Raw genomic sequence first — 27,080 nt, forward strand, 5'->3', positions numbered from 1 at the left:
ACAAAACATGATACTGTGTGTTAATTGCTGATATATCATTTTTGTTTCCATTAGAGTATAGCTAGCTGTCTACCCCTGTTTCTGGTGTTTGTGCTAAGTTAAGCTAACCAGTTGCTAGCTGTAGCTTCATATTTACCGTGTGGACTTAAGATTGGGAAAGCGAAAAGTATACTGAAATATTTTTCAGGTTAGCAGACTTTGAAGGGTTTTTAATTCAGGCCCACAGGAAGTTATAGTACATCAATAATGTGTCTGTGATATTTGCCAGTGCTTCAAATATAAAGTAGCCAGGAGGATCAAGTGAATAATAGTCAATTTTTTTTATAGCAAATCTCAAAACATTTCTAACATGCAGCATCTCTGTTTATACTTCAGCATAAAAGGCATGCTCAGAAGACAACCAAGTACGTTGAGCTGATCATTGTTGCAGACAACAGAGAGGTAACGCACCAACCTTGCTTCCATTCACAAATACAGTGTTTGAACCACAGAAAACAACACATTGAAAACACAGCAACCATTCATGGTATATGCAGAAAAGCAGGGTAAGCTGTAGTAACAGTAGAGCAGGTCCCACTGGGGCTGCAGAATTAGGTCAGTGTGCAACAAGCAGTGTGGTCTTGTGGCAGTGGCTTGGTTTTGACGGGAAGTGCTGAACCATTCCCCAGCGGACCAGACAGGAAACAGGAAAAAGCAGTGTGGATACAGAAGAGTCTCCCATAAGCACTGACGAGCTGATTGTGGGGTTTCCTCCTGGCGGCCCTCTTCTAATGCCGCTGACCTGAATGGAAAGAATGGAAATGAAAAAAAAAGAATAGGGATAAGGTGGATACACAGTAGGGTGGAAATAGAAGGTCTGACTTTGCTGCAATTTGGATCCAAAGCTTTGCAGGCTGTCAGATCTGCCAATATACCTGCTCCCTGCGGCCGTGCCATCCGTCTCTCTAACACTAGGAGATTTTTCTAGATCCAGATGGTCACAGCTTGACAAGCTGCCTAACACAACAGTAAAACGTATTGCCTTTGCGGGTGTTCTGTGTTATTTCATACTTTTTACTTCTAAAAAGGACTGTAACTACAGTATCATTTATGTCTTCATGCAACACAACTTCTTGTGGGTCTAAATGTTCCCATTTCTTCCTCTGTTTACATTGAATTTTGTTTCCAGTTTCAGAAACAGGGGAGGGATGTGGAGAAAGTGAAACAGAGACTGGCAGAGATAGCCAATTATGTGGACAAGGTAAAACCTCCTCTACCCTTTGCACAGGAGGGATAAATCACTTTTTTAAAATAGAAATATTGCTGGCGGCAGAGATTAATGGGATGACTGTGTGATATATTAATGTCCTACTAAAACAGCTGCTTTTAGTCTGTCTAAAAGGATCTATAGCTAGCAGATACAGTAGAGGTAGATGGATAAAAGACATACTCTGATTATGTGAAAAACATGATGCTGATGCACACGGGATGATTCAGGGCTAACATAGTGAAATCTAATGTATTTCAGTGGTAAAAGGTTCTGATAGTGTCACACATCTGAAGGTCTTTTGATCATTCATGTAATCTAAGCTCTCTAAATCTCCTGGCCTTTCTATCCACACTGACACTCTGCTTATCAACATGCTCCCCTTCAGTTCTACAGGGCCCTGGACATCCGGGTGGCACTGGTGGGTTTGGAGGTTTGGAGTGACTCTGATAAATGTCCCATCACCCAGGATCCCTTCACCACCCTGCACGAGTTCCTAGACTGGAGGAAAGTCAAACTGCTGCCCCAGAAACCTCACGACAATGCTCAGCTCATAAGGTAGAAATTATAATTTAACAGAAGAAACTGTGCCCGGAAATTAAAAAACAAATGTTCACAGTGGTACACCAAAACAGCTCCGTAAAGGGCAAGTAGCTACAAAGTTGCTTATGCTATCTTAACTTGGTAGGTAAACCTTATTAATGATTTGGACTGCAACTCGACGGTTAAATCAGTGTGCCGATATAAGCTAATTGCAGATAAATCGGTATCAGTGTTTATAACAGCCAATAAATGACAATTGAAAAAGAAACAGAGAGGTGGATCCTTCATTTATGTTATGAGTGTTGTTGGTACATAGTTTGTCCACCAGGGGACACTCTACAACTCCCCTCATGGCAACACAGGTGTTTGGAACACAGCAATCAGCTGTCATGATCAGTTGTACTTTTGTTCAAGTACTATTTATGTATTTATTTTTTATGTATTTATGTATTTTTAAACTGCATTATGTCATGTTATCTTTGCGAGATCTCATAACTACAGATAACAAATGTTACGGATAAGAAAATGAAAAAAAGAATATTTTATTTATATATATATATATATATATAGGATTTTAAAATCCTTAAATATCAAAATAGGTGTTGGTCTTAAAAATCTCCTATCGGTCGGGCTCTACTTTGGACAGCTAGCTGCAATAATACATTCACACTTTGTGGGTAACAAGCTAAAAAAAAAAAACAACAACTGGTATATTTATGTCAATCTGTTCTTGCTAACATTTTTATCTCCTCTCCACCCTACTTCTCTCTTCTGTCCTTTGCAGTGGGGTCTACTTCCAGGGAACCACCATTGGCATGGCGCCCATTATGAGCATGTGCACAGTTGAGCAGTCTGGAGGCATTGTCATGGTAAGTATAAAACCTTCTCACTGTTCCCACCATGCCTCCACCCTCCTCTTCCTCTGTGTAGCCTGATTGCATCAGGGTAGACATTGTTCAGATCCAGCAAGCTAACACAATCCAGACATGATTTACACAGAAAAGGTGTTGTTTGCTAGAAGGGCATTTACGTACAGGTCTGGCTGGACATCATGCTTTTAAACATAATGATATTTGTGCTGGCACTCCCTCAGCATTCATACCCTCATCATTACCACAAACACCCACGTGCACAGAGGAATATGTAAAATATACTTTCAGAAGGATTGGACTGCAGCTCAGCACACCCTTGTAAGGTCAATTGAAGTATTGCAGTTCTTCAATCAGGCTTTCCTGAGACATCTCTAAAAGGGCTGGTGGGGCACAGGGGTAAATCAAAGGCCACAGTGTTCAAACAAAACCACATTTGCATTTTTATGTGGTGATAAATTGTTTATGCCAGCTTTTCAGAGCACACATTTGATTCAAATGCATTTTTTTAAACACACAACTGTGCATCCCCCCTGGTACACTAAATTATTGCACATTGTAAATTAGCTGCCTGTTGGGCTCCTCTGCCTGCTGTAGCACTTGACACCCATGCCAAATCACAAAGTGGTTATCAGCCCAATGCCATTACGCCCCAGCCCAGATGTGTAGCCCGCCATTAATAGATTTGTTATCTGCTGGCCGTTGCTGTGGTGAGGCTTCTCCAGATGTTTGTCTTCGCCATTACTTACAGATGGCAGATGGTTTGGACTCAGATTAAAGGGCCATGTAACCAGTTAGAGGGCGGCCAGATGAGTTGAACCATTTCTCAAACCATACATGTGTGTTAATCAGCCTCAGATCCTTTATTTAGTCCACATGCTCTTTCAGTTTATACACTGTAATGTTATTTATTTCTTCATGTAAACTCAACATGGGTCTTTATATGTGAATGGTTAGGTTTAAACTGTGACAGCAAACAATATCCACTTTTTTATAAGGTATTCTTGTTGGGGAGTTATTTTCTCACATGGCTGGAAATTATATGAAGCCTTTCTTGTAACCAACACTATCAAATTCTGCCATCACAACAATGGCTTATAGCTGCTTCAACGTAATGACTGTGTCTTCTAACAGTTTCATCAATTTCTGCTGACTCTCCTATTACACTTTTTTGTGAGGAAGCACTCAACTATGAATTGCACAAACACACACACACATACACACAGAGCATAGAGACACACACCGATAAACATGACAGAAGATGAGGAAAGTTTTCCCATCTTTCTTGTTAAAAGGCAGGGCGCAGCTCCCCATAATGCTGCTCTGTAATCTGAGCAGAAAATAGCTCGGCTTGACCCCGCCCTCAAAGGAAGTTTGCTATTTTCACATATACATGGCAGAGAAAATTTGAAGACCACGGTAAGATAAGCAATAGCTACGTGGGCGCCTTTTTTCTCAGGGGTTGCCAGATTTGAAATGCTGAATCATGCACATTACAGAGACATTATATTCAAGCATCCGTGCATGTGTTTGTGTTTGGAGGTGTGTGCGTAGGCTCCTCTGTGGCCTATAGGTATCCATAACCATCTTCTCTGCGTAAACCTGCGGAGATGCCAAAGTATATCTTCAGACCGTAATGTATATCTTGCTTTAGTGCTGGGCAAAATGTCTGAAATTAAAGAAATATTCACGTAACCCAACACATGACCCCCTGTAAAATGCAGAATTTACACTATTACGCTTTGGTTTTTGGACAGATTAACAAACAAAATGTAACATGTTGATTAGTGAGCTTCAGTGATTCTAGTAGATGGTAGCTGAAAACTGGAAGTTGATAGGGCAGTGTCAACGTGTCATTCATCTGTGTTTGTCCCTTTCCCAGTTTCACATTGGTATACATACTGTTACACTACACTGACTCAACTTCTCAGTCACCCTCTGTCTCCCTCTCAACCTGTCTGTCTACAAAACTGGGTTAAACTGAAACTTCCCACTCTCTCTCGTCATTCTCCGTCTCTGTCTGCATTGTGAATGGGCAGTTGTCTCGCTTGTCAATGCAACAGCGAGTCATACAGCGGTAGGTTGACGAAGCTTACTGCAGTAGCTGTCTCCACTAGCAGCGGGTATGATTGGGTCTGCAGGGGTAATGGAACAGCAGATGAATTCAGGCCTCCACGAGGAGTAAGAGTAATGGAAGGATGAGAGGGCAGATTGGACAGTTACTGAACTGTTTTGGGAATCTGCAGCTTAAAAATTGTCTTCTTTGAACTTTGCTTTTTCCTTATTCTCTCTTTTCTTTTTTAGAGTATCAGTGCACCTCAGTATGGCTTGGTCTGTAGCTTGCTCAAGTAACTTTGATATAATTTTGCACAGGCAAGATCTCACATTATTAACATGTTCTCATGTTCTGGGGGGCACTTTTTTTTCCCATTGCAGGATCACTCTGAGAACCCACTAGGTGCAGCTGTGACTTTGGCACACGAGCTGGGACACAATTTTGGCATGAACCACGACACCCCAGAGCGTGGCTGTGGCTGCAGGATGACTGTTGACCGTGGAGGCTGCATAATGACCCCCTCCACAGGGTGAGATTCTGGTGATCCTTTTCACACAATACAGCATCCAAGAAGAGGTTATAATGCCCAAGATTTATCATTAAAGGTTAAGACAAGTATGACACAAATGTTTAAGCTGCTGGACTGATTGAGGCAGCTGTAATTGTAGCAGAATGTCCACTGCACCACACCACTGTGTTTGCAGTAATTGTGCTAGTTGTGTGTTTTATTTAGCATTAGTCACATCTGAATAAAATCTTTCCTGGCAAAGTTGGCAAAAGTGGCTTCAGATTTTCAAGCATTAGCTCAGACAAAGGTTTAAAATCATGACTTTAGACTGTTTCTTTCTGTTGTGGGTGCATTGGTTTAGAGCCATTAAATACTTAGCCTTTGATAGCCTTGTTTCTCACAGCTACAGAATTAAAGTGTTTATCAGCTTTACTTTTCAGAATAAATTAGACTTCTTTTGCACCTAAACAGGCACAAAAGATTGATTAAGCTCCACTAGTTGCGCAGTTTGGATCCTTTTCATGTGTACATGATGCTCCATTGTTTATGTGTTGTTGTGTGAGAGGGGGCTCAAACACATACACACACGCACAAACACACAACCACACACACTTTGGCCTGAGACTAAAGCAACTGCTCTAGCATTCTATTCCTGTTGCCTGGGTCGCTGAGATAACAGTGCTGCTGCAAGTGATGGACTCTGTGACTGTTTGTAAACAGCAAGCAGATAAGGTGAAACCCAGAGCACAGTACCAGATTTCAGCCATGGTCTGGTGCCAGTCTGGTTTGTCTGATGGTGAGTCCCGCAAGCCACAGATGAATGTGGTCTGGATATATTTCACAACGCTGTGAAGAAGATGGAGACAAAAGGGAGAAAGACACTGTTACTATTGTCTAAATTCAAAATACAAATCAATACATAAACTGTTCACACAGACCCACCCACCAGACACAAGCCAACATCAGTCCTTAGCCTACATCTGTCCCACACATTAATGATGGTTAATCAATGGGGGACAAATCTTGCATGTTAAAGGGAATTTGTTAGTAGGAAAGGTTGCCAAAAACTGTGCCACATACACTTCTCATCCTGCTGCCGATACATGGTTGTGGATGCCCACATCTTAATCTACTGCTGAAAAAGTTTTGCAAGTCTGCTGCTGGTCAGATGTTGCTTATGAAGTACTTGAAATTGTAGTAGCCCGTGCCTGAGGGATTAACTTTAACTAGAATCAGCCGATATTTGCTTATTGCAGATATTTGTGTATATGCTGGCCGATAAGTAACAAGAAATTGCAGTATATAAATTGTCAAACTGGGTTTCAGTAATGTAGAAAATTTAGTATCCCATTACATAAATTTTTTCACTGTCTCAGGATGTATCTTGTGTACAAAAATAAACACATCTAAGGGATCCATATCAAGATTGTTTGTGTATGTTGTGTGTTTTTGGTTAAAAAAAACAAACTCCTAAACATCGATATCAATATCGGCCCAACAATCCAGAATCCAGTTGTAGACTATAGTATAAACCAGACCAATTGACCCTTCGCTAAGTCAAGCCCTGAATATGCAGCTGGCCAATCACAGCGCAGTATAGGACTCGCTCTAACTGAGTTCCGACACTTGCATGACTGCGCTCCATTGACTCCTACGCAAAAATAATCGTTTTCTAGCTTTTTTGCTGACTTTTTCCAAGATATGGTCAAACGCTGTACCTAGGGCACTTGTAATTAGTTATAATCACTACCCAGAGAGGTTGAAAGAAGAAGTACGATTTATTCCCTTTCCGAAACCTGTTAGTTAGCTAACGCGACCTTATTTACTACTGAATGTAACATTATATAGCCCTACTGCTTTTGCTTTTTTAGCAACAGTAACTCAGGGAGGCGTGGCTTAGCGAAGGGTCACTTGCCAAAACATTTCTGATACTTGTGAGGCGAGCTCCTCTGCCCGTTGCACCTTTTATGTGTTAGGAAGGAGAAGTGGCTGCATGGATGAAAGACACAGTTACACAAGAGAAGAAGCTGTTAATAAGGTGGACAAACAGATGAGAACAGGCTCAATATTCAGAAAAATAAAGGGTAAATACATTTGTTTTCAGTACAGCGGTCTATTCAGAGTTACATTAACAACGATGTGCTAAGATCTGAGAAGCTGAGCATCTTCTCAAACAAGCAGAAAAGTCCCTGTGGATGTGTGATTTCACTGGCACTAGCTATTGACATGAAACATTGACATTAAAAGTAGATAAAAGCTTCAATTATGCTCAAAGATCTGCAGAGCCATTGAAGAAGAAAACCACTTGTGGTTTGTGAGTACATCCCTCAAAATTGCCTCAAAATCTGCTCAAAAATACATAAATAATATGACTCGCTATGTACCAGAATTGTCCCAGGAACCTGAATGACCTTTTACTGTGCTTGTTTGTGCAGCCAGTGGTAACAGTGAGCCCACTTATTTCAGAGAAAAAAAAAAGTACTGCATAATGCACCACTGGATTTATGCAGTGTAGTTTTTACTTAAGCTCTCAGTGTACTTACTGACATGACAGCTTTGCTTTAGCTCGTCACCGGCCAAAAATATCTAATGATGTCACGCAGAGAGTTTAGAAATATGACTTTGCGATCTAAATGGGTTAGAATGAGTCACATTGTTATTGTAAGAGAGTGGGTTAATGAAGGACAGTCACTCATTTTCAGCTCTTTCTGCTACATAATTATGAGATTAGACACATTAATAGTTGAGAGAGGTGATCAGTGACCTTTCAGTGTGAAACTCGCTCCTCTGTTTGCTAAGTAAAGGGTGTGGGATAAATAAATACACAGTTCTATGCTGACATTTTGCCTGGCAATGTTTTTGACTACCAAGTATGAATATTTCCCTATTTGATTATTAATATTTTAATTGTGCATTGACCATTGCTTACTGCAGTCTGCATGTTTAAACTCAAGGTGGACACAAAATTCAATGGAGTTGATTGATTTTTATGATGGTGTCAACCAGTCAACACAAAAATAAGATGAACACAATAAAAACTGGGAGATGATACAGTACGTTAAAAAGTCTGAGTGACCAGTTTGTTCAATCTAGTACAGTCCAATACAACAGCCCTGTGATTGGCTCATCAGATTCCATTTTTTATTGATACTGTGTCAGGAAGTCTGTTGATTTGCATGGGAGGAATTGTTAAAGCTGCACTAATCATTACTTTATGGGTCCATCACCAGTGGGTCAAATGAATGTGTGTCACGGTCGCTCATAGTGACAAACTCACGATGTATCACCCGACCCAGCAGTTATCTTCAGCTCCCATTTCAATTCTTTATTTATGAGGAGAACATTTCTTTAAATATGCTAACCAGCCTTCTAAATTAAATAAAACTGCAGTCCTTTGGCAAAATGTTGGACCGTGAATCTATGTCACCTTTCAACTCATTGTTTTGGTTTTACAGCCCATAAATAGGCCATTTTTACTGTTTTCAATAATGTTGTGTTTACAGCTTTTTCCCCCTGCCTCCAGGTAGCTTTCCACTCATTATGATGCTCTTACGTGGACTTCCTTTGTTTTAATGTTTGATATTAAAGGTGAGAGATCAACTGTGTTGTCTATACAATGTTGTTGTCCAGGTGATATCAATAGCGAGAGCCATAGCTAGATGCCATGGAACTCAGTCTTAAGAAGTTTGTCCTGGGAACCGCTTGACTTGGCCAGTTATCTCCCAAATTGGATTTCTTCAACTATCAGCCTGAATTCATAGTGTCCTGTTGACAAAACCAATAATTTCACAAACCAATCTAGAACTCATTTCCCCCTATCACAGATGTATTTTTTTAATATATTAGCAACCTCTTTTGACCCTCAGCCCAGATGCCTTCAGAATGTTAAACACACTGTTGTAAAGCAGCGTAACTCGTTTGACTGTGTGTTCGGGATACTCTCAGCTTAGACTTGCTAATGGAGGAGAGGACAGGCAGCATCTAAATGACGTGATTATCAGTGACGCTGCCAGCTGTAATCAGGGCCAGGGCATACAGAGAGAGATCCGCAGAGAGGTGCTTTATGCCTGGATAGACAGGCGGAGCGAGGAGGCAGTTGCTTTATTTGTCTTTTATCTCCCTCAGTGGTAAAGCAGGAAGAGAAACACAAAGAGAGATGGAGGTAAGAGTGAGAGACGAGCAGGAGAAAGATGACAGTGAAGGAATTATTTGCGTACACATGGACCTCTCTGACAGGCATGTGAGCCATGAAGGCTGGCCACGAGAGATTTGTGTCTTAACAATGAGTGGAAATTTGAGGGACAGAGGAGAGGAACAGAGGTTTTCGTGGACATTTTGAAGTGGGGATGTCTTTTAGAAGTTGAGCTAAGAGTTGCATCATACAAACGTGGGGAGAAAGCTCAAAAGTACTTTCCGGTGTCTCTTTGTGTTACGGGGCCGAAAGATGAAGCCCAGCAGGTAGCTGTGACTGGACTTTGAGGCCAAGAGGTGAATTCTTTGTCACAAGAATTCACAGTATGGGGTAGCATGGTACTCTTGTTATTTTCCTGCTGAAATGACAGAGTGCGAAGGAGGTGCGAAGGTGCAAAATGTCATTATCTGAAGACATTCTACTGAGAGGAGGAGGAAAGCTAGTCAGGTTGCTAGTTGGTAAATGGTTGCAGTAAATGTAGTGTGTGTTTTGCCGTTCTTGCTGATATTTAATCACCATGGAGTTCTGCCAGTGTTGTAGCCTAACATTTCCCTAAAGGTCGGGCACGTCTCTCCTGCTGAGCTTGGACTAAATGCATGTCAGTCTGTAGGGCAACTTAGCAATAGAGAAAGTTTGATGTCAGTCAGAGAGCCTACGAATAGAAGAGCCCTTCATGGCCCTCACGTGACCAGTGCCTCTGCCGTCTACAGACCAATTTCACTCTCCATCCAGACTGACGTTTCCTCCTCCCCTGAATCTACTGGCCTCGCGTGCCGAGATGATCAAAGTGACAGGAGTCATCTGCACTGCACATATGGCTGTAGTTCTAGGAAAAGCTGCTTGGTGCACAAGACGCTGTACCTAGATGAATGCTGCAAGATCATTTTGTCACTATGAAAAGGCTGCCCCACACACACTTATCGGAAATGCAGAACTAAATCTCTCTCTTAAATCATTAATGTCATGCCAGTGTTCCAGTTGATAAGGGGTTCTCTCAGTCGTGTAGTACTAGAACATGGGCTTGTTGTCAGGTTTTCAGGCAGAGAGGACCCAAACGCAGATCAGAGTTTAGACAGTTTATTCAGAGGAGAGTAAGCAGGGAAGACGGAGGTTCAGGACAGAGGCTCGCTTCCAGGTTCGGGGTAGGAGGGAAATCCGGGAGCGGGCAAGTGTCCAGGCTGCGGGCAGCACCGAGAGCTTACTGGCTGGTTGTCTGCTGAGACGGCAGAGGTCTTCTGGGACAGAGAGAAACAACGGTTAAACTGGGACGGACAATAACCACAATGCAAAACTGATTCTAAGATTGGCTGGGGCTGACACAACATACACATGGAGATTCAACAATCCGCCGAGGACTGGATGTCTGAGCCTCCTATTTAGGCAGTGGCTGATTGTGGGACACAGAGCAGGTGTGCTGATTGCGGATGGGTTTCAGGTGAGTGCAGAGCCCGCAGCAGACACGCCCCCAGCTCCCAGACTGGAGAGAGAGAGAGAGCCAAGCAGAGACAAACAAAACATGCTCATCACATGCACTCCAGACAAACATCCACAATCACTCACACAAGCTCACAGCCGGGGCCTCGTGACACTTTAGGTGTACAGTAGTACGATCCGTTGGGGGTTTTTTTTGGTGGTGGTGGTAGTGTAGATCTTTTGGCTTAATTAAAGATAGTGAATGTATGCCATGTGTGCCAGTAGATAAATTGTTATAGTAATTGAAAAATCTTAATTTTATGCTTTGTTTGATATTTTGGATTCTTTGGAAACTTTGTTTTAGTCTGGCTCACCCTGTACTTACCTGAGCAGAGAACATGAAAGGCAGGAGAGTTGCTGGCAGCTTACTGCGAGGCTGTAAGTTTTTCTTCTTTCTTTTATATTGTTTTGTTGAACATATTTTTTCTTTTTTTCATGGATTCCTGCCTAAGGTTCTGCTTTCTTCAATGTCCCCTTTAAAGTTGTACAATACCAAACCACATTTACTGTCTATTATAGGAGAAATCCAGATTTCAGTCATCATCATGAATGCATATGCAGCATGTATAGATGGAGATTTAAAGGTTCCCAGTAGAGTTTTTGACCTCTAGTAGCACTACAGAGCTGGTTTTCTATGAATGGGTCCCCTTTTGTTTATCTTGTGCGTGTACGCGTAAAGCGTTATACATTACCTCCTAATGGATTTTCAATTTACCACTGACTTGCAGGTGGGAGGTAATGTGCCAAGCATGAATGCACCAACAAACTGGGGAACGACAGGGAAAAAGAAGCTACTAAACATGGATGTAAACAATGCTGGGTTTAAAGTAGTTTGACTTTGCAGATGTTTTATGAGAAAGGAAATGCTTCCAACACATTTGTTAGACCTTAAGGATATACTTTTGGTGAGTAACATTGTATGTAAACAGTACTCCTTTAACCAAATTCTACCAAATTCATCCTTCTCTGAAAAAAAAACAGACATGGCAACATGGGAGGAGGTAAATATCTTTTTCTTTAAACATTACTGAATGAAAATTGCAACAGTTGAAATGTTCTATTAGAATTCGTAGAGATTAAGCATGGCCAATAAAATAGCAGAGACGATAACGTGTGATATGGCAGCTACACTAACTGAGTCTACTGCTCGTCAGTGAGATAGCGCCACACATTTTCCTCTGTCAATATCACAGATGTGTATATAGCTGTGTGCCGTTGATGAGATTCTGATCTTTAACAGTGTGTTATTCGAGATGTGAATGGCATATTTGCCTTTCAGACATTACAGAAAGGGCGCTGACTAATTAGATTTTGTGTAACTGTTGTGCACAGCCAAATTAGTTCCACCCCAGCAAGCTACACCTGGAGAGGATGCAGGGCTTTATGCTAATATTATCCAGGGAAACCTACACTCTCTGCCTGGCTAATTTCCGGAATAGCAGAGCAGCCAGTGTGGTCTCAGCTGTGATAATACACACCTTTGATGTGGGTCTATTGCAGACCAAGATCCATACATTGCAGCTGTCCCTACATGATTTAATGCTGATTTATGGTGTGTCTTTCTATAGGTTTATTGCAAACTGGGATTTCTTTTCCTGGTGGTGTGAACATGGTTTTTGACATTAAGCCTTTTCATTTCTTTCTGAGGTATAGCCTTTATTAAATGCTGCACTTATTTAAATGTAGCTGTGGTTATAATGAAGATACAAACAAGTTTAACTGGCATACACGCTTCAGTTGATAAAAAAAAAAGAAATTCAATTTTATTATATATTACATTTTACAAACAAGCTATTTTCTAGTGCCATTGTTTATTGCCCTTAAACATTCTCCATACTTACACAGACAGCATCTGCATCACATACCAAGTGAACAGTAATTTAATGTTGTCTTTTCCTGTTCATATAAATTCATTTCCGTCCTCCCGCTGGAAGTCACAGCAATTCAACAATTCAGCCGATGGCACAAAAACACTTGGAAAGCACCACAACATATTCTATCACTGATGGTGCATTTGTGCTCGTCCGCGTCTGGACCGTAAACTACTTCGGTGTATCTGCTCATCATCGTGAAGAACTGCACCTGGCAGTGGATGACGGAGAAGTAAGACATTCTTGCAGCATCCCTGGACACCCTATGGGGTTGTCAATGCATCTGTTACTAGGATGGAGTGGGCACCTGTTACCTGGTGGGATATCAGCTGCAAATTAGCCGTGCAGCTCAATTATCAAAGCCCTGTTCATACACAATCACTGGCCACATTAGACATCAGTTAAAGGTAGATCATTCAGAATGATTTCTTGGCACCCGCCATGGCTGCTCAATGTGCCTGTACTTGAAATAATCAAGCATATAAATGATAGAGCACGTCATGTTTAATTGGCTTTCAAAGTCATTTCACTTATTCAAAATCCAATCAGTAATATTCCAGTGCTTTTTTTTTTTGTGAGTCAGCTTCACTCAAGTATGGTGGACATGTACTGTCGTAGTATTCATCATTCTTATTTTACATCATGAAACCAATGGTGGCGCAGTACAATACGGAGCGTTTTTAGTTTATGCTTAAAGACTGCAAGTGTTTTTAGAAGATAAATCAGTCACAATACTTCAAAACATACGCTCTTCTTCCGCTTGTGCCTTAAACAAAACATGGCTATATACATACACAACCTCAAATCTGAAAGAAAAGTAAGTTTTGTCTAGTTCAGGAGGATATATGTGTGCAGAATTATTAGGCAGCTTACAAAAGTAATTTTATCAAATTAGTCATTATTCTTAATTTTTAGAGTAACTGTAACCCCCCGCCCACCAAACAAAACAGTCTCCCGACTTTTTAATCCTATACAAAACAGCAGCAAGGAGTATGTTTTTTTTTTTTTTTAGCAAGTCTCTCTCGACTTTTGAACTACTGTTTTTCTGTACATGTATTTATAAGAGCAGTATTCAGTATTTTTACAAAAGATAGGGCCTACAACGTTACATAACGCCACTCTCTCCCGACAAGTCCAAGCATCAGTGACAGTAGTGGCCGGAGTTTCTTTCTATAAGTTTCACGTTGCTGTGCTGCTTCAGCAGATGCTTCAATAAATTAAATGTAGAATTGTTCGCAGTGAAAAGCTTTAGCTTTTCAGCTAACAGCTGACTTGAACAACATATGATCAAGTGCCACTGACCTCAGCACAGTTGCGCATTCAGTAACGCAATGACACATCGTTACTTGGATTAGTAAATGTAATAATTTTACTGTTTTGGAAAAGTAAACCGTTACACTACTAGTTAAAAGTAATATTATTACAGCCCATAACTGACTGTAGCCACACAAAAGATAAATAAAAATTTTGGCCTTTAAAAAATATTTAGTGACCAAAATAGCAGCCCATCTTTTTAATAACTGCCATAAGCGTTCCATACATGGAGTCAGTCAGTTGCTTGATCTGTTCATGATCAACTTTCGCTGAAGCAGCAACCACAGCCTCCCAAATGCTGTTCAAAGAGGTGTAGGGCCAGGTCATTATTCGGGTATCATTGAGGCCCTTGCTGGCTAGCCAAGCAGTGGAGTACTTGGAGGCATGAAGATCATGGCCTTCTTGAATGCTGAGGGCTTCTTCCTGTACCACTGCTTGAATAAATTATCTTCCAGAAACTGGCACTAGGTTTGGGAGTTGAGTCTGAGTCCATATTAAACCCGAAAAGGTCTATCTAACTATCTCATCATTAATGATAGCAGCCCATACCAGTACCCCTCCTCCACCTTGCTGGCACCTGAGTCGAAGTGGTGCCCTGTGTCCATCAGTGATCCAGCCACGGGTCCATCCATCTGGTCCATCAAGGGTCACTCTTAGTTCATCTGTCCATAAAACCTTTAAAAAAAATCTGTCTTAGGTATTTCTTTGCCCAATCTTGACGCTTCAACTTGTGAATCTTATTCAGTGGTGGTCGTTTTTTCAGCCTTCTGGACCATGGCCATGTCTGTCAGCACTGAACACTCCAGGTAGGTCTTTATATGGTGGCACTGGAGGACAATGGGTTCCTGGTAGGTTCAAATGTCCATCCATCCATCCATCCATCCATCCATCCATCCATCGTCAACCGCTTATCCTGCGTACAGGGTCGCGGGGGGTTCAAATGTCTTTTGCAGTTAATATGTGCCTTTTCTTCTCCATGCGTTTTTTTTGCGCCCCCAGTTGACTATTAGCAACAAAACATTTGATTGTCCGGTGGTCACGCCTCAAACATTTAGCTATGTCAGGAGTGTTCCAATTACAATTTTCGACTTTTCAGTGTCAGTTAAACTTCGTTTTTGGCCCATTTTACCTGAGGTAATGAAGTGGCCCAATAATCATTCAAACCTTCATACAAGGCATGATCCACTTTTTCCACACCTCCCTAATCACACAAATACATATCATATGAAAATGATGAACACAAACAAGCATTCAAGTTTATATGGTTTGGAGGTAGAAAATGAGTATAGAAATAATGATACAGAATACTTACTTGACTAATAATTGTGCATGGAATGTAGTGAAGGCATTTAGTCCAAAGAAATCAGATTTTCCTTTGTGAAGACATCTCCAACTGACAACTGGCCCAACTTTTACCATTAATGCCAGCTTATTGAGAACAGGCTGTGTTTACCCTTCATGCACATTCCATCCCCTCGTCCAGATCTCAAAGCCTGCCCGTGTTCTGTTATCAGTGGCAGCCCATGCTATTTATGAAGGGCTTGGTCTGCTACTTGCTGTAGTTTGATCTGCATAGTCCATCTATCCTCGATCCTTTGTGCATGTTTCTTCACCCACAGGGCAGCAAAGCTCTGTTTCTGTGTGTGTTACGGTGGTAAAAAGACTCTTAACAAGTGAATTATGGGAGCGGACGAGGGCAGGCACAGACAGGTAGATTGACTTTTGGTCAGTGAGAGATGAAAGCAGCTGACACTCAAAGGTGGACAGTCTGAGTGAGGAGGATGCAAGTGGACCCAAGGGTGGCCATTAGAGAGGATGTTATTCTGTGTACTTGGGAAATCTGTGTTCTTTTGGAAAAAAAAAGTTGATTTCTTGCCCACTGTATGTCTCCGCTGTTATCTCTAGTCCCCTCAGGAGGAATTTCACGATAGTCCACTAACAGCAGTGCAATATCCATGCAGTTGCAGCAGCCAAATCCCCCTTAGCCAAAGGCAAATCATCACACACACACACACACACACACACACACCTCTGTGCAACGCCAGACTCCACAAACATATTCTGTGTAATGTTGAATATTCACAAATCTGCCCTGTCGAGCCACAAGCTTTGCAGACAGTCTCCACGCCCTGTTGTATTTGAAGACCCCAGTCAGTCTATCACTGCATAAGTATATGACATGTTTCTGTCTGAAGTCAAGCTTTTTGAGCATCCAATGCCAGCTGCCTCTCTCTGTGCCATGTCTGCACAGGCATTGCTCCCTGCCACCCCACATCCTCCACGTCCTCTTTCTGAAGCTAGACTATGTCCCACTGTGACTGTTCAAGCTGTGAGAGACTCATTTCACACCCCAAAGCCTGCTCTTCTGTGTCACTCCTTATGTGAGGATGTTCTTGTTTGTTAGCTGGCGTGAAGCATGAGGTCTAGGCTTGGTTATGTTGCTATTATACAATGTGCTGTAGTACATTATGGCCTGTGGCTAGTGTTTCCTGTTTAGTGAGGTCGAAGCAGGACACAGAAGGTAAAGCAGGGGGGCGGGTTTAGAAACATTTGAATTGGGAGGCCAGACTGCTGCACAGTTTTAAGGAAAGAGGACACATTTATAAAATCGGTAAAATGTGTAACACTCACCTTTAAAGTCCAGGTTCTTGGCAATAATGAACTGTAAATTTTTAGTTGTTATGTTGTTCAGTGTTCTATTCAGTGTAATAGATGGATGCCAAATAAACAACTTTAAATATTCTAATATGATATAATATCAATAAAAAGCTGTTATTTGTAACTCCAAATAGACTACAGCCATGGGCAGATTATAAGACAACGGTCCCCTGGATACAGACATGTAAAAGCCTCCTACACCCCCACTCAGGACCAAGACACCTGGTCTCGAGGAGAAACAAAATGACATGGCGGTGTCACTTGTCAATTTTCATCACGGTGTGGTCTCTTTGTTGTGATTTTCCACCTTTTTTTATTGTCAATTTGCGTCCCATTTTTTCTGTCTGGTGATGATGATTTCATTCCTTCCTTTTTATCTCCATAGATGAACATTGTGTCCACACCTCAGTGTCTTATGGTCTGTTTCAGTCCCCAGACAAAAAGGGTGTGTACACGCAAAAAACTTGGACAGGTGCTGGATCAAAAAGCAAAATAAAGGCAAGAATCAAACAAAAGATCCGCTCCCCACTCTGTCTAATTCTGTTTCTTTTGCCTACTTACCTACATATTACTTTGTTTTTCACTCACCATCTCTCTCTCCCCATTTATTTCTGGTTCATGGGTTTTAGACTCACGGAAGCTCACACTAGCAGGAGGACCATTCCCCTGGGCTTCACAACTGTTACTGGCATATCAGACAGTTTCATCTTTAAAGTTATAACATTTTCTCATTTTCAAAACGAAATCCAATTTCTTTCCTCACTAAATTAGACATTAGTCAGCCCTTCAGGTAAGCGATACCAGGGAGTGAAATTAATGCAGTAGAAATTATGCGGTTTCGTGCTTGCTATTTTATGAAGGTTTCGCGTTTACACATGTGCTCAGACACACAAGTCATCCACATTCAACATAACCCTCCTCATACTCTTGCCTCCAGTCAGTTGCTTAAATTGTCCCGGTCTAGCCAGGATATGCCTCTTGAAAAGGTAGCTGCCCGAGAAAATGTTTCTCTGGACATTTGATTGCCCGTTTATGTATTGAGTAGGATTGAAAATCTATTGCATTTGAGCTCATACAATGTCAGTAGAGCATTAAATTTGTGTGAAAAGGCCTCTTAAATGAGTAGATTGAACAGAGGTTCCAGTGAAAGCGCTGTCTGCGTTCTGGCTCATGACTGAGTCCACTTTTCTACAGCTCATTTTGGTTTCTGAACAGCATAAGCACACATTAAGCAGGATTTTTTTTCTGTGTCTCAGGCAAATTTCTTTTCATTCTTTAATTTCAGCCAACCTTGTTCTTCAATTGTTGTTGTAGGTATCCATTCCCAACAGTGTTCAGTACATGCAGTAAGAAAGACCTTGCTGCCAGTCTGGAGAAGGGCGTGGGCATGTGTTTGTACAACATGCCCGAGGTCAAGGTGCTCTATGGTGGCCAGAAGTGCGGCAACGGCTACGTGGAGGAGGGAGAAGAGTGTGACTGCGGGGAGCCAGAGGTAATGTCGAGACCAAACTTGCTTCAGTGGAGTGAATCGGTCTCTAACACTGTGGTTGTGCTGGGCAGCTCTGTATGTGAATGTGAAACAGTGCGTAAAGAAGAATATGTTTTTTGCAGGACAAACAAAAGTTAAAACACAAAAGCAGTTTAGAAAATCTATTTCATGTCTTTGGTGAATTTAGGATTCAGCGAAGTGTAGTGAATGTGATTCAGAAATTTTACGTTTGGTCCCTTCCCCAACAAAAAACAGGCTAAATCTTTCCTACTTTACTCCTCAAATCAATATATTAATATATAGAAGAAAGAAAATACTGTGTAGAAATGAATCGTGAAAAAAAAGACCAAACGTGCATGTTTCTCACTTGATGCTCACCCTACAAACCCATTGTCCAAAGTAAATAATGATAACTGTCTTGTAAGCAGTCATCCAGAACCACTGAAAGTCTCAAGCACTCACTCAGACCCCCCAACAAACCACAACAAAGTTCAAGTTAAACTTTCTCTTGACATTGACGTTCTTATTGCGGCTTAAAAGCATTGAAACCTGCTGTGCAAAAAGAAAAAAAGCCTAAGAGCTCAGCAAACCGCCCGAGGCCTCCAGTATAAGTGTTTTATTTACATCACACCTTCTCTCCCACATGTGCTGAACAGCACTCTTGACAGGCTGACCCAGTGAAGTCATATCCTTGTTGAAGGCCCATTAATCAAACCACTGTCCAACTGTGTGACAAAGGAAACAAACAAAAGTGTAATCGGGTCGAGGCTGAAATAAGCTTTCTTTGGCTGTGCAGCCCAAACAACTGGGCACGCTCTGATGCATGCATCTGCCCACACACAATACAAGGGCGCCTTGGGAAGCGAAGTAAGAAACACATGTGGGAAGTAGGTATTACTCAGTTGCGTGTCTCATAAAGCCTAAAACCAAAGGAGATTTGATGATCAATGTAACATTCAGAATCTCTCAAGGTTGATGAATTTCCTGGAGAATATTAGGGGGTGAAAATAGTGAAAAATGCCCCTCACAATTCTTTAAATCGCTTGTTTATCCAACCAACATTTATAACCTATAATTGTTCAATTTATAATGATGTAAAACAGCAGGGAATACTCTCATTTGAGAAGCTGGAACCACAGAATGTTTTGGCTTGAACAATGACCCAAATCAATCAATCAGTTATGAAAATTGCTGCTGATTATATATTATCAAATTATAGTTTTTTGTTGTTAATGTTTCAGCTCTACATCTGACACATATTTATCTTTGCTCATTTGATTATCTGCTTCTTGAATCCAAACTCTTTCAAATCCCTTATCATATGTGCTTTAACTGAAACTTAAAGATTCAGATCAGTATTTACATATATATTCAAAACCTCTAACTAAAATGAGATCAGCAGAATATGTGAACTGTTGATTAAATATGTATCTGATAGATTAAAATACCTTTTTTACAATCATTTTTACACCTTATTTTCCACAAGCTAAATACTCAGAATACTGGAGGTCCTGATGCAGAGCTATTACTCTGATAAGCTAAATATGATAAGCATAAATCTTAAACTAGTTGTCGAGTTGTTGAACTACAAAAACCCTCAGCCCATTTGTAGTCGTGAAGTGGTGTTAAAAAGTGATGTCTCTTCCCTCACAAATTTTTCTTTTTCACATGGGTAAAGACTGTTACGGTTGTGCTAGAGGACCCAAATGCAGAACTCCAGGCGGACAGGTTTAAGGAATAAAAGCAAGCTTTAATAAGAAAAGGCTGATTCCAGTAAAACAAAACAGACAGGCAACAAAAAACAGAGGGATCAGGCTGAGGTAGAATCCAAAAACAATCGAGAAAATAAAAAACCTAAACTAATAACAAACCACTATTGCAAGAGGAACACAGACAGGAATACTGATGAAACATACAAGCAGCAAACGCAGGACTAGGCAACAGACTCAGATGAGCTGACAAAAGAAAGAGGGAAGACACACAGACTTAATACACAAAAGCTAATTTACTAATGAAACAGAAAACAGGCAAGAAAACACACCAAGATAGGAAGTATAACAAAACATGACAGACTCAAAATAAAACAAGAAATAACCCAACTAAAACCCAGAACCGTAACAAAACACACAGGCTTCTCATGGGCACAGAAATCAGAGATCAGACAAGTTCCATTACCATATTAACATTATTTAGCTACAGCTGATATGATCTTCCACCAGTGATGTTTGTCATTTTAACCAATGAATGTGATTGTCAGTGCCAGGTAAAATGAGCCTGCTAACATTATCTGAATGGTCTAGGAAAAGGTTTGATAAGAGATTGGTTTGCATCAGAGCTTACCAAATTGGGATATTTTGCCAACCAGATCCAAAAGGGAACCGGCTATCATAGTCCATCCCTAATCCTAATTAAATGGAGCATTGTTTTTGAAAAAAAACTTTAAAGCCTTGCTGACTCAACACTGTGTTATTATTTAGTTTGGTGGAGTTATGATTATCTACTCCATGATTTAGTGGCAACTAAAGGTAGGTAGTATTTTAGTGGAGTAATTGTGTTTGACCACCAAGGAAACGACTGCCAGCTTGCCCCTCCATAACCTCCGTGGTGTCCCCACACAGGGCCTGCTTGTTTTATCTGCCGACCCACTTAGTCCAACAGATGAAAGCAACCTTTGCTCTCCCCTCTAAACAATAGATTTACGTCAGGGCCAAGGGATAAAACAGCCAGACTCATAAAAGCACACATCAACTGAAAATTAGACATCCAACAATCCAGCTGCCTCCTGTTCCCAGCCTTCAACACATCTTGTCATTACCTTAGAGCCCCACAAGCGATACAGCCACGTTGAGAGACGATAAGTGAGGGTGGGAGTTGTTTATTGCACGACTCTACTTGGGAAAACAAAGCTGATGTGTTTTGGCATCTAATAAAACATAGATATTGCAACACCTTATTGAAGTATTTTACAGCATGACTCGCCTTTCAACTTCTCCTTACGTATCCTCTCTTGACGGTTTTTGCAAGCAGCCAACTGATCATGTCATTGTGTCAAAGTGGCTACAATCTTCTCCTCTTAAAGGCTTTCAAATCCCACTCCTCCTCCTGTCCATGATAGCCTAATAGTCCACTCTGCCACATCTTTCCACTATCTAAGTCAAATCTGAGTTAAAGATGTTAACATACACCCTCTGAATTGCTACACCTGATTTCTATCTTTTGCTCCCCTGCTTCATGACTCCCACTTTTTTGACTCCACGTTGGTCATCGCATTAAACAAGCTCCTCTTTACACAAGTCCAAAGGTCCTGAGAATTCCCAAATCCAGAACATATGAGCTTCATTTAATATGTCTCCACTCAAAGGTCTACAAGTCAGGGTACATAAGGCGGGAATTCCCGGACAGGAAGAGAGTTCCCGTGACCTGGAAGTCTTGATCTGACAGGGACCGGCTGACATAAGAACTCCAGGGTGGTGATTAGGTCCACATGTTAACTGTTTTGTTTTCTTTCCCTCATTCAAGGAATGTATGAACCCATGCTGCAACGCCACCACATGCACCCTCAAGGGAGACGCCGTTTGCGCCCACGGACAGTGCTGTGAAGACTGCAGGGTAAGACTGTTCATGCAGGCCTGGGTCTGTCTCATGCGTATTCCTTCCACTCTGGAGCTCATTTTCACCATTTAAATGCCCTTCTGCCATTCTCATAGAAGTACATTTTATATTCTCTGCTCCTCTGAACATTGCATAAAGCTTTACTCTGCAGAATGGGACATTTTTCATTTCCACACTCCAGTTCAAGGCTGACTTGCTAATTCTCTGTGGTAGATTATTAAGAGACTGATAATAGTGTGCCCTCACAGTATGTCATTTTATATTTTAAGTCAGTTTATTCCAACTTTGTATATTACCTCAATAGACAAGTTTCAATTGAAGGCAAGTTCTCAAGTTGGATTGCATAAAGTTCACTTACCCATTAGTGGTTTTTGCTTTGACATGGAAGTCTTTTTCCTAAGTATCTCAGATGTGTGTGCTCTCTTTGAAAAGGAATGTTTGTTGAAGATTATTAAATGAATAAGTCCTTTCATTGTGTCATGTTCCTGCACAGACCTCAATTTTAAAGTGTACTTTGGGTTACAAAAGTTGGTTTGACCTCATGGCATGAGACGTCAGTATTGTACAATGTCCTAAGGTGTTGTGCAAAATACTTAACATAAAGGATGTGAGCAAATAGAAAATAGAATCATCCTACAATTTGCTCTAAAGTCTGTCATTGTTTATTATTATTATTAGAAGATTCACTTGTGAGAAGAAGGCATGATCATCTTTCACGCTAACAGTGGTCATTAATTAAGTTGTCAACTGCAAAATTGTAAAATCCATCACTGATGCAGCCTGTAGACAACTGAGAACACTAGCAGCATAGCTCTGGGGATGGCAATGTCGGGCTACTTGTTCAGACTGAAATATCTCAACAACTGTTTAATGGATTGCACTGCTATTCTGTACTGACGTTCATGCTCCCTAGAGGATGAATCCTAATGACTTCGGTCATCCCCTGATTTCTCATCTACTACCACCAGGAGGTTGGCATTTGTGGTCTTTAGAGTAATGGTGATCTTCTAACTTTTTTATCTGGCTCCATGATCAGGTCAAAATGTGGTCATGCTAACCTACGATAGTGGCCATGGTGAACATTGTACCTGCTTAGCATTAGCATGTTAGCATTGTTATTGTGAGCATGCTGACATTAGTGGTTAGCTCAAAGCACTGCTGTGCCACAAACAGTGTTACAGAGCCGCTAGCGTGGCTGTAGACTCTTACTCATTGCTGTTCTCTGACAGTGCTATCACTCCCTCTAGCACACCAGGTGCCAAATATCGCACAAGTATTTTTTTAATTCTAACCGTCCTGTCATGTGTGAATGAAGACATAACAGAACATTTACAAAGACCAATTTCATGACTTCAACAGATATTTGAAGTAAGAAACGCTGCAGATTCTGTGTGAAAGGGCTTACTGCACTGCATGTGTTTACAGCTGAAACTGGCTGGCACGTTGTGTCGAGAGTCCAGCAACTCCTGTGACCTGCCAGAGTTCTGCACTGGTGCCAACCCTCACTGCCCAGCCAACGTTTATCTGCATGATGGGCACGCCTGCCACAGCGTTGAAGGCTACTGCTACAACGGCATCTGCCAGACTCATGAGCAACAATGCATCACCCTGTGGGGACCAGGTAAATCAATCAATCAAGGCTCCTAATATGATGCACATAGTCTACTTCTATAAGGGAACCGTTCACTTCATGTTGGTGATTATTTTCTGTATTTCCATTGTTTGTCTTCGTGCGCAGGAGCCAAGCCTGCCCCTGGGATATGCTTTGAACGGGTCAACTCTGCAGGGGATCCTTATGGGAATTGTGGGAAGGACTCCAAAGGCTCCTTTGCCAAATGTGATGTGAGGTAAGACAGCAGCTGCACTGATGCGGTTGAGGTGCAGAGAAATTACTTTGCAAAGCACAACTGATAAGCTTAAGTGGTGTCATTAGCAATCATCATTACGTTGTGGAAACCCGACATGTGATCTTCAAACAAAAAGTTTACATGGGTGAAAAATGTAATTTGACAAAGATAACAGCTAATTATGGTTTAAGATAGTATTCATGAATCATTTCATGCTATTCTTGTTGGCTAATTGTTCCACAGATCTTCTCCCTTCGGGTGAATTCTGTAATCAAGCTCTTTGTTAATTTATGTAATTGCCTTAATGGCCAGAGGACTGAAGCACTGCAGCTCTCCACAGCAGTCTTTCATCTTTCTCTAAAGTTACTTATCTTTGTCTGTGACTGACAGGCCTTTTGTATTTAGGTTCTTTTAATTAAGTAATTTACTATGTGTTTTTCAATGTTTGTGTGCACGGATGTGTGTTTCCGTTTGTGTGTGTGTGTGTGTGTGTGTGTGTGTGTGTGTGTGTGTGTGTGTTGCAGGGATGCAAAGTGTGGTAAAATTCAGTGCCAGGGAGGAGCCAACCGGCCCGTCATCGGAACAAACGCTGTTTCCATTGAAACCAACATCCCGCTACAAGAAGGAGGGCGTATTCTGTGTCGAGGAACACATGTTTACTTGGGTGATGACATGCCTGATCCTGGACTGGTTCTGGCTGGTACAAAGTGTGGAGACGGCATGGTGAGTGATAAGTTTTTTATTTAAGTTTAAGAAGAGAGCGCATGGTTATATTTCATTCTTCTTTAATAGCACAGACAATGCTCAAGACTCAATATTATGATTTAATAATAATAATAATAATAATGAGCAAATAGTACTGAATACGGAGCCGGGGCACATACAGATAACTCCTGAGTGAATCCAGTGATGCATATGTACACATCATGCTTAGGGCGTGCTTATTGCAGGACAAGACCCTTATGGTAACCAGTTTATTAGGTGTGAGATTAGGGCCTTTTTCTGTCATGCAAGCAAAGTGTCCACTGGCCTCTATACTATCCTTATTGTACCAGGTGAAATGTTGTTGTTGTGCATATACAGCAAGGCAGCAAGAGTTATTACTGTGTGCTTGAGGCATCTTCCACACCAGCACTTCTGGTTCTCCACGGTGAATTTTTAAAAAATCTAGTTGTGCAAGACAGTGTTTGCTTTCTCACCATTTCCTATAAATACTTAAAATGTTATGCATTTTGACACATGGCCCACAACTGGCCAAGCCACACTCCATAGTTCTCACAACTAGACTGAATTTGCCAAAACCCCCGCAGCTGTGGCTTTTGCTTGTGAAAGGCCAGAGCTTTGCCTACGTGATTGAAATGTGGCCAGACAGGTGAGGTCCAGGTTATGCCAGAAAAGAAACTAGTTCGTATGACGTGCTGTCCGACAATGCTGGAAGTCAAATATGTTAATAGTTGTGTTGCCGACTGAAAAAAGGGAGGGAGATGCAAGATAATGTTGCACATTTTCAGACAGTCCTGGAAGGCATTTATAGTGTTGCACTCTGCTGTTCACATGAAAAGGAATAGAAATAGTTGCACAATGAACAAAATAAGAGAACTTGAGAGAAAAGTTGAATCCCTGGATCCTTTCTCACCTCTGCACAGCTGGCCAATCATGACCTGAAGTGTGAAGTGTGAATGTTGGATTGTCATTTCGGAAAGTTACAGAAATTGTCGGACACAGCCCCTCCTAATCCGACGTCGGAAAGGTGTGGGGGGAGGGGGTTTCCGAAGCTATTCAATTTTCATTTGAGAAGTAGTTCTGAAGAAGCGTACTGGCAGCTGTGGAGTGTGGAACTAAACTGTGGGGTGTCGCCATCCTGCAAGTGCTCATGGGGTTTTTCAGTTACCTCAGAGGGCTTGCCCTTAGTGCTAAAAAGCCTTTGTGTGCAAAATGGCCAGGTGCCAGCTTAGCTTGTTTCCTGGCTGTTGTCTTTTCAATATGTGAGTTTGCTCCACATATTAAGTGGAAACTTTGTTGGCCTGAAGACAGGTCTTTGACATGTGCCTTTGTTCTTCTCAAAAAGGTTTTCTATTTAACAGCCAGTCAGGGCATTAAGTTAACAGCACATGACCCACATGAGAGTAACGGTAATCAAAACTGTTTTGACTAATGCAGGCCTCATTTTCTACATAAAAGCAATAGCTGGCTTTTTCCAGTCTGATGTTTTATGTTTGTTCTACAGGACACACAGCATGTCGTGCCTCGTGTGTCTTCCCTTCCACTGTATTAGAGGTTGTGATATGTGCGGTACCCGAATGTGGTTCTGCACAAACTGTTCAATTTGCTATGCATGTCCACCAAACATCCCTTCAGTAGTTGATAAAACTTTGTGTCAGAATAAAAAATTGCATTTACAATTTCATTTTGTAATGAATTCATGTATTTTACGTTGAAATGTATGCATGGGCAAATTGTAACTGTATCTGAGAACATGCAGCATGCATTAATTAGGCACCTGCTGTTTTATTGTACAGACACTAACCTTACGCACATACAAGAAAGATGTTATCCAACTGTGCGCACTTCTTCGCAGGTTTTGTATTTATCTTCATTGGCTCTGCAATCCTGTACTTCTTTCAAATGCTTAATGATTCTTTTCCCTTTATAGGTGTGCCTGAATCGGCAGTGCCAGAATGTCAGTGTCTTTGGTGTGCACGAGTGCTCTGGAAAGTGCAATGGACGTGGGGTGAGTGCAAAGTACCTACTAGGTCAATATTTAGTTATAAATTATGCACTTAGCCCGTGAAACTGTCCTTTAAGGACTTTGTATTTATCCATTTTTGACGAACTAAACAAAATGAAGACCGTCTTTACTGCCCTATAATTGCACAAAATAGCAGAGCAGCATTGTATTTACAGTGCAGCCTGTGAGTTATGGCGGCTGTTCCTATTCTGTATGATCAATCTTCATTGTCCCACTGAGGTTAAATCAATCCCATTTATCAGCATCACTTATGGTCTACTTATAGTGTTGTCCATCATTTTCTGGCTATACAGTGAGAGAAGATTCCGTGCAGCACTGCAGGGAGAGAAACTCTGTTGCAGTATAAAAGTCTTCCTGCCAAGAAATCATCACCTTTCTCACCTCGCAGCATTTCTTATCAATAATTCAACAAGGGGTGCTTTTATGTTTTATTTACTTTGTTGTTCAGTTTTTCGAATCAAACACTTGCCAGCTGCTAAATTAGTTTACAGTATCCTCTGATCTTCACTACCAATTATGGCAATTTATAGCGCAGAGGTTGTATACAGTGAAAAATCAAAGCGGTGATACTAAACCTGTATATTGCTTAAACTCTTATATCTTGTAACTAACCAAAGACCCCTGATCCAAATGGGTCCATCGATAAAGAAATC

At 41.3% G+C, this 27,080-nt stretch overlaps 1 protein-coding gene across 3 annotated transcripts in view; it reads left to right on the top strand.

Moving 5' to 3' along the window:
* Positions 1–27,080, top strand: part of adam12b (ADAM metallopeptidase domain 12b) — an 86,710-nt gene that overhangs the window by 41,062 nt on the left and 18,568 nt on the right. For all 3 annotated transcript variants that reach the window (XM_038737641.1, XM_038737642.1, XM_038737643.1), the window contains 11 exons: positions 376–441; positions 1,169–1,240; positions 1,635–1,804; positions 2,574–2,658; positions 5,095–5,243; positions 18,045–18,222; positions 21,739–21,828; positions 23,257–23,452; positions 23,570–23,678; positions 24,203–24,401; positions 26,332–26,409. In XM_038737641.1, the coding sequence (XP_038593569.1) occupies positions 376–441; positions 1,169–1,240; positions 1,635–1,804; positions 2,574–2,658; positions 5,095–5,243; positions 18,045–18,222; positions 21,739–21,828; positions 23,257–23,452; positions 23,570–23,678; positions 24,203–24,401; positions 26,332–26,409 (1,392 nt within the window). The remainder of the gene's footprint in view (positions 1–375; positions 442–1,168; positions 1,241–1,634; positions 1,805–2,573; positions 2,659–5,094; positions 5,244–18,044; positions 18,223–21,738; positions 21,829–23,256; positions 23,453–23,569; positions 23,679–24,202; positions 24,402–26,331; positions 26,410–27,080) is intronic.

Source organism: Micropterus salmoides, unplaced genomic scaffold, assembly GCF_014851395.1.
Source record: "Micropterus salmoides isolate LMB-PRFRI ecotype aquatic unplaced genomic scaffold, ASM1485139v1 Ms_hic_scaffold_22, whole genome shotgun sequence".
Taxonomy (NCBI): Eukaryota; Metazoa; Chordata; class Actinopteri; order Centrarchiformes; family Centrarchidae; genus Micropterus; species Micropterus salmoides.